The sequence below is a fragment of the Seriola dumerili genome, unplaced genomic scaffold, assembly GCF_002260705.1.
Source record: "Seriola dumerili isolate Sdu_G_001 unplaced genomic scaffold, Sdu_1.0 BDQW01000138.1, whole genome shotgun sequence".
Taxonomy (NCBI): Eukaryota; Metazoa; Chordata; class Actinopteri; order Carangiformes; family Carangidae; genus Seriola; species Seriola dumerili.
In genome coordinates, this window is record NW_019174393.1 from 11,166,363 (window position 1) to 11,175,013 (window position 8,651).

The following is an 8,651-nucleotide window of genomic DNA, read 5'->3' on the forward strand; positions in this document are numbered from 1 at the left end:
TTTCACCACTGCCTTGTATCAATAACCCGAAAAGGTTCCATCTCAGTTCTATGAAGGAATATATACAGCAGGCAGTGTGTACTGCTCAGTCACCCTCACCGTAATACCACTGTTACCTTGGCTGCAAGATCCTTCGCTTTGATATGTTGAGGTAGCAATAAATAAGATTTGCACTGCCCCTTTGCTCAAAATGACCTTATATATCTGCCAGGAGTTTAAAGAGAAGCTGAGATTGCGAGTTTTCAAAACTCCTCTTTCAGTGAGATTTCAAGACTCACTCACCTCCACAAACCTACTGGCATTTTCATTTCCAGTGATGGGAATTGATGCTTTGAGTGAGTGACTAGTGTCTAGATCAACATGATTGTGTCAATTAATTGCAGTATATCTTGTTAAATAAACATAAAAAAAGGACATGAGATCCATTTGTTTCAGCTTTTCAGTGTTTATTTCACCATCATTGCCCTTAATTACAGACCCGATACTAAAATACAATACAATATTCACCATGGTTCTACAGAAATAACCTGCTAAAGAGTTAACAAGGTAGTGCAACTTAATGCAAATCCATCAAAGGGTTAGGTCAGTTGATTATCATTAACTAAATAGAACTACACTGTGCAAGACAAATGCTAGCAAAATGATATAACTTATAACAGTGTTCGAAAGAAAAGGCCACAAAAATGAATATTAACGAGGAGAAAACAAATATACACTATATGTACAACACCACCGTTTAAGTGTGGAAATATTTAAGTTATACTCCACCCAAAACCCATCAAACACTCACCTCCTGTAGATTTGAAAAGTGTTGTCCATTATAGAGCAAAGTGTCTAATATAGCCACTTTTCAAATTTACAGAAGGTAAGTGTTTGACACTCTACAAGACAGATCTCAGGAGAGGAACATGTGAACAAAAAGTTGTGACAATTCATCTAAAAAGCAGAGACGCCTGATAAATAGGTTAGAGTCAAAAAAAACAAAAAACAAAACAAAAAAAAAACAAAACAAAAAAAAACAAAATTAAAACTCTCCCACATCCACCCTCTTGTCCCTGAACTTGCTCCTGGCCTTGGTCCGAGCCTTGAATGCAGCCGAGTTGTGAAGATGCTGGAAAAGAGAGGAGGGGGAAGTTGAAACAAAACAGAACAAAAACTGAAAGTATTCATGTTGTACGGATAAACAAAGCCACCACATAACAAGGTGAAAAAAAAAGAAAAAAAAGAAGTGAAATACAGGTAGCATGTAGTGCAATGTACCCTTTCAAAGCGAGATATTTTCATGGCCTTCATTGTGGCTGAATCAACCAGAATAGGTGGTCCCAGTTCAAAAACGTCTCTGATGAATTCATTTGCCTGGGAAGTAAAAAACAAAAAACTAATTGAGAAAAGGATTCTATCAAGAGGCAGCATAAAACACACTCTGAACAGCAGCATGTTACTCTTAGATACTGTTCACAATTTTACGTGGTGTGAAACATGTCCAATCGTCTCATCTCTACTTGTGAAATGTTGCAGTTTTCCACGATTGCTGGCTACTGGCCAGATTACACCTTCCCCACCAGCTACCTGTAATGGCTTTTTCTCTACAGCACACAACTTGATCCTAAATCAAGTTGGAAGTGTTGTCAGGCAGGTCTACAGCATCTTCATGATGTTTTAACGGAGAGTCAGTACAGGAGAAAAGAGCCTATGTTACACATCTTCCAATCCAACTCACACCACGCATTTCAATTTAGAGTCTGGCAGTGACATGCTGTACATTTATGCCATACTCTGCCAATAATTACTGAGTCATTAACAAGATACCTGTAGGTGGTAGTTCATCCCAGATCCCACAAACTCTCTGAAGGCATCATATGTCCTCTTTCTGACCCAGCTGTCAATGGTCATGCGCTCCGTCCCAAAGCGAATGGTCTCAGACTGGAAGTCACCCTCCTGAGAGAATATAGAGGGAGGTGAGAATAATAACCATGACCAAAAAACAGATTATTGAATTCAAAGCCTCAATCCAACTGACTAAACATACAATCTCTGACCTACTCTGGATAAGAGCTGGGAACTAAACACCTAAAATGTAAACTAAAACCTGTGAACTAAAGCTTCTGGTAACTGACACTGAACACTCACCTCAACAGCCTTGAGCACATCCCTGAACACAGACCGCTGCTTCCTCTTATCTGTCTTGGCTCTGTGCTTGTTACAGTCTGTGGCCAATGCGTTCAGTTTATCACACAGTTCATCCCAGTCATCAAACTCAAAGTCCTGCAGGGCCACAAAGACAAAGAAATTCTGCATTCATGACCAGTGGAAAAGTCTAGGAAAAATATGAAATCACAGTGACCAGATACACACGCAAATATAAAGTGTTCATCAAATTCAGTCACGTAAACATGCAAATTAAGTTAAGACTAAAATTACAGTGTTTTTTTGCATCCGACAACAGTAATTTAGTCCCCATTTCAGTCCAGCTGTCTGCACTACAGTACAGGAATGACAAGTAGAGGGAGATTAAACGGAATAGATGTGAACTTACAGTGTCCATGTCTCTGGCCAGCTCAAACAGCAGGGCAATGGTCTCCCCTGCAGCAATTCTCATGTTGACATCCTCACTCTCCAACAACCTTGGCAGTTTGGGTAGGTATCTGTACAACAAAAACATTTCAATTTAAGAACTATATACATCTATTTATTGTTACAATGCTTATCCGGATCTGGGTAGCAGTAAAAAAAAAAAACAAAACAAAAAACAACCTAAGAGCAGCTGTGAAACTTTAAGGGTTGTCAGCAGGTCTTACTTGCGCAGGATGTCCTTGAGCTGGCTGGCAGTACAGATGGTGAGAAGCAGCGCCCAAGACAGCAGGGCGTTGGTGTAGAGCTGGCTTGTCTGGGGACTGATCGAAGGACAGGTACCATCCACCCTTGCGTAGGCCCGGGTGAACAGGTTCTCAAAGCACTCCATGGTGGCATGCACGTCCTAGAGCAGGAAGCAGCAGTGATCATGTGAAAAAAGGCTGGAAGTGTTCAAGAGTGACACAAGTCATCACAAATAATGTGTTTATGACTTAATGAGTCATTTCTTCAGGCATCTTTGCGTTCAGCTGCCAGTGCTGTTGACATCATGAATGTTAAGACTGGATGAGGCACAATGTCACAGCCAATAATGAGCACAAGTATATGACTGAGAAAAGGTTGTAAAAGACTTCACTGCAACTTGCCCTCAAGCCCAAAAGTGTCAAACCACAGAAAAGACTTAAAAAGTGATCAAAAACTTACCAAAATGTCATCTTCTGCAACTAGAGTACAGAGCCCCAGACTTGTCGCCACCTATTACAGAAACAAAGAGAAATCTCTCAGCTGGCTTTCCACTGAAAAATCCCCTTTAACAACCTCACAGTAGCAGGTACTAGGTGACTGCTGCTTCACAATCTGTCAAAAATGCATTCTTCCATGGCGTCTGCAGAGACCATCACCACATAAACTAGGTACTCACAGCCTGTCTGGCTTGTATGTTGGCTGATCCATCGGCCAGAATGTTTTTGAAGATGGGTTTCAGGGTTTTGAGCACCTCCTCGCTCTCAATGCCCGAGCCCAGCTGGATACACAGCAGGCAGGCCAAAGAAGCTGCTGCTCGCTGCTCCTCGCCTTTGCCTGACAGTGAGAGGGGTGGGCATAACTTTAATATTTGAAAATATAAAGTTAAGATATTCAACTACACCCATCATTCAGAACTACCAGACAGACTTAAATGCAAAACTTCACAGGCCAGCATTTTACCACTTTTCAGACCTTCATTAAGAACAATTGATATCATAAGACTACTTCTACAGCCATCTATTGAAATTTTGATTGGGCTTTGCCACTGGACAGCAACACCAAAGTAGGTGAAATAACAAAATCTTTTGAAGTACCTTTCTTGAGGCAGCGTTCGATGCTGTCTGTGATGGTCATCCTTCTCTCTGAGATAAACTCATACAGGATCCGTGTGGCCATTGCAGTCTTAAGCCCATCCAGTGCTCCTTGTCTGGTCTTAGCACTGAGGAAACAGATATACAAACATTCAATATTGCTATTACACAAATTTTTAAATCTCTCTTCCGATATTAACATGATGAAAGAGGGATGCATGACATGAAATGTCAAAAAAAAAAAAAAAAAAACATTGTGATGGAGAAAGTTGCCCATCAAAAATCTTACAAGTCTATAATGTTTAGGAAGGTCACTATTTGAGCTAATGTGTTCATGGTCTAGGCTTGAGCTTAATTTAACACCCATATGGCATTGGCTATCAAGTGGCATTACAGGTGCATCCCTACTTCAATGTCATCACATTTAGCAAACCAGTGGTGGCAAGTCTTTTGGGGATGAAGTCTACTTTTAACTTGTGCTGCAAACCTCAGTGATACCTTTCTCCTGAGACTGACACTGGCACTCCAAGTTCAGGCTACCCATCCCAGAAATAAGCCTTTTAAAATCATATTTGTTACAACTACTAAAAACGTAGGTTGTGTGGAGGCTCCTTGTCAATATTTCAAGGGTATTAGTTACTACTCGAAGCATCCATTTGTGTTACATTACTTATGAAGCATAACAATAGTTCAAAAAATATTGACTAACACCTCACTGGGCTAAAAATCCCCAAAACTTAAAATATTTTTCCTAGACCCTCAACCATCTTTGCTTTCGGACAGCCTTTGTTGCAAAAGAGTTTCACTTCTCATGTAAAAGTGAAACTCTGCTCAGACTTGCTATAACCTGTATGCCAAGATCAGATAACGTGTTTAGACGGTTACAAATCACAACGCACAAGTTTTTACCTCTTATCCACAGTGCTGTCTATGAACCCCTTCAGCTTGTACTGGAAATCCTCTTGGGCTGTGTCCTCACTGGCCTCTCCACCTAGAAACACAGCAAGAAGTGGTAAATGGACACTTATCTTTACTCTTGAGAACATCAGAGTTACTTGACACAAAACAAATGAAATGCACTTTTCACAATAGGGTCCGTCAACCTTTGGGAAGGTCAAAAAAAAAAAAAAAAAAAAAAGTTTTTGTAATTAACTCAAATGTTTGCCTAATAAGAAACTTTACAGCAAAATTCAAACCAAGAGATAAGCTAGGAATCCATCTAATCCTGTTCAATGATGAATGCACACAAATGCGCACACCCACTGACAACATTGCCAGCGTGTGTACTTGCAAGTTAAATTAAACTACTGGAGCACATGTAAGACAAACAAATGCACACCCAGGTGTACACACAAACCTACCTTCATCTGCTACACTGGTGACGTCACTGAAGCTGCTGCAATGACTGAGGGTCTCAATGGAGGCATCCTCATCACTGAAAGGCTGCACATTTCCATGCTGCCCCCCTGAAAAACAAGGAAATATAATTCAGATTAATCAAATGTATTAGTACAGTGTAGAGGGTCTGTGGCTCCATTATATAACCCAAGCTCCACACAGGTACCGTTATCTAATCAGTTTTTAGGTCTTCGCCTTATCCTGCTGTACTTTCATTATCTCATATGAAAATGCACCACGTCCACAGGGTCAGGGGCAAGCCATACTTCTGTTGACTTTGTAAACACAACATTATGTTCAGGCTGGAGGGACATGGGTCAACATGAGCCAGCTGACACGACATGATAGAAACACTTCTGCCACAGCATTTGCTATCCAAAATACACATGTAAAGTTTTGGTACAATCCAGAAACAAAAGCGTTAGCAACCACATGTTATGAAGGGAAGGGAGGAAGCAAGTTTTCTCTCCAGCCAAGTCCACACCAGATGGTGCGACTGATTATCAGTTCAGGAGGGGAACTCTTCATTGAAAACAGCTAGAATAGTGTTAACTGGAATGAAAACCTGCAGTTAACAGGCATTTCACAACACAATTCTTGGTATTGGTTGCTAAAGGTCTTCCTGATAACAAGAGTGTTGGCGAGTTGTGAAAATTCACAACTAACAGGGTGTGAAAATCTTTAGTCTGTTCATTTTTAAAATCTAAACAAAGTTTGAATTTGTTAGTTATGAGTAACATTAAAAAAACACACACACACACACACACACACACACGCGCAGCGTGTAGGAAATTGCATACACTATGGTTGTGCATTGTAACTAGACTCAGACTCAACAGGCGTCTCTGCCTTGACCTGAACTAACCTCTGTAAGACGTGTGGAAGCCTATCACTGTTTGAAAGAGCTTTAGAGAAGTCACAACCAAGAATGGATATACTTGAATATTTCGTGCCATGATAAAAGCTACAGGAAACATAAGCTTATTTAAAATGGTCATTTCATCCAACTTATAGATGGGATTTCTAAGTGTGTTGACGTGGACACCCCCCCAACCCCCACAACAGCTGATTTCAGAGAACCGGGCGCCGCCTCTTTTCCACCCCGCTCCAGCAAGTCCAAAATGTCCGCCATGTGTCGCGGAAACAATAATAACCAATATACAGAACGGTTATCTATCTCACATAATAGTTTAAAGTCTGCCAACTTTGATCGTAAGATATACCAGTAGCGACAAATTCGGCTAAAGCTTAATTGAGGTCAATCTGCAGAGAAGACGACCTCACATTGCAGAGTTCCAGATAACATTATGTATGTTATGTAAACCCACAAATGTTATTTATTTGTCTAATGAGGTAATAATCATGGTTAAAGTAAGTGGGCCTATATTTATTTAAATTAACTTTACCTAGCAACTAAAGCTGTCTCTTTCTCGTGTGGAGTTGGCATTAAGCTAGCTGACATTAGCTCGTAAAGTCCGACGATTGAAGGCTCGTGTAAAGTACAAATTAGTTTATAATCATTAAACGAGTGTGTCAATAAACATAAAAGAAAACAATATTGTCGTATAATAGCACGTTTTGACAGTGAAGGCGATGCTTTGTATAACCACAGCTAGTTAGCTTTGTGTTTTGACGTAGGCCACCCTCCAACGTTTGTAGTCCTTATAGTAAACACATTCAACTCCAGTCAATGGACTGACAACGCGTAACGAACTACAACTACCGTCAGCATAGAGCAGTCAAAGGAGCAAGGCCAAAGAAATGCGGCCACTCGCTCGCACACTTACCCCTGCCGTTCTTCTTCTTGGTCCTTGGCATTTTCGTGCAGATAAATGTAAAATTTTATCAAAAATCAGCCAATACACGACCAGCTTTTATTGTATTGTCTCGTAAAATGAAAATATTCCCGCGGCACAGTGGATAAAAAGGAATTGAAAGCGATCTTGGAGATAGACTGTTGGCCGAGACGATACATTTTCCCTCATAAAACAGGGCTGCGTAAGCACACAGTGTCTCTGGGTATTTATACCGGCAGACATGTCACGAGGAGGTTTCCCGGCATCCCTGACCAATCCCGTAAAAGGAACAAGCGTCGCGTGTGTTCGCTCGTGATGCAGTGAACGTAGACGCGGGCGCTATGCATCTTTGGTTATTTTGGTCAAATGTGTCTATCAGCGGTCATCATAAGTGATAACATTTAGGCTGCATATGTCTCCACATTGATACGCGTTTTCTCATCCAGAAGAGAAGTAACATCAAAACACCAAACACGTGTTTATACAAACTGCAAGAAACACCACTTTATACAACTTATATAACTTAATAACTCGTAGGTTTAGAAGTGTTGCAGATGTGATAATGTTCTATTTTTATGCTGTGATTATTAGTTTTGACTTCTGTGATACAGATGACAGAGGTCTGAGATAATATTGACACTGATTGCTGGGCTCTGTGATGCGGTTGATGGAATCATTTTAACAAGTCCCTCTGATGCAGGTATGCTGTTGTTATGTAATGCTTTACAAAATATGGTTCTTTATTGCCATAGATACTGTAATTATAGTCCTCTGATATTTATTTACCATCCAGAATACATTCACTAATGTTTACATCTTGTACGTGGTAACTGGAGTCGACAAAATAACAGGAGCACCATACAAAATAATTCTGTGCAGTAGCTAAGCATGAATTTAATGAATGAATTTTAAGCTCCATTTTAGATCATTTCTGATTAGACTTGTAGTGCAAATATGCTTTTAAATGTATTTCAGTCTCGGCCAGGGTCCACTTGTGGCCACCGTTCTTACAGTATGCGTCCTTATAGCTTTCTTGTTTTTAGTCTATGTCATCCTTTACCTCATGCAAACAACAACTAAAAACAATGAGGCAGTTACATAAATGAGGTACATTAAGCTAAGTAACAATTTGCAGTACACAAGGGATAGACACATTGTTCAGTGGAACATAAAAATACTTAATTGCTGTTGCTCTATTATCATTGTGCTAAAAACAATGATGTTTACCCCTAGTGGAGAGCTATTAACAGGAGTTTCAAAACAGCTTTCAACAACAAAGTTACAGAGTTTAAAGAGAATGTTAACAATGGATTCCCATAGTCTAAAACTGAAGTGCTTATTTGGCAAAATCAGAATCATTCCCCAGCTCCAAAGTACTTTCACCAACTTGCAGAGTCACAAAGACTAGCTGACTGTTGAACGATTCTGTTTTGTAGAAGACAGGAGACACCTGCTCATCACAAGCAACAATCCCATTCCTATGACCGATACATATACATACCAGAAGACATTTATTATTATTTGTTATTGTTTATGTCACACCATTGCT

General features: G+C 40.1%; 1 protein-coding gene across 1 annotated transcript; it reads right to left on the bottom strand.

Moving 5' to 3' along the window:
* Positions 1 to 425: 425 nt before the first annotated feature.
* ifrd1 (interferon related developmental regulator 1) lies at positions 426 to 7,313 on the bottom strand. Its single transcript, XM_022749780.1, has 12 exons — positions 7,094 to 7,313; positions 5,270 to 5,374; positions 4,818 to 4,899; positions 3,912 to 4,036; positions 3,494 to 3,651; positions 3,277 to 3,327; positions 2,799 to 2,977; positions 2,537 to 2,645; positions 2,131 to 2,265; positions 1,810 to 1,938; positions 1,261 to 1,356; positions 426 to 1,111 (listed from the first exon to the last, which is right to left on the bottom strand). The coding sequence occupies exons 1-12, from the start codon at positions 7,122 to 7,124 to the stop codon at positions 1,025 to 1,027; spliced, it is 1,287 nt and encodes a 428-aa protein (XP_022605501.1). The 5' UTR covers positions 7,125 to 7,313; the 3' UTR covers positions 426 to 1,024.
* Between the last annotated feature and the right edge of the window lie 1,338 nt (positions 7,314 to 8,651).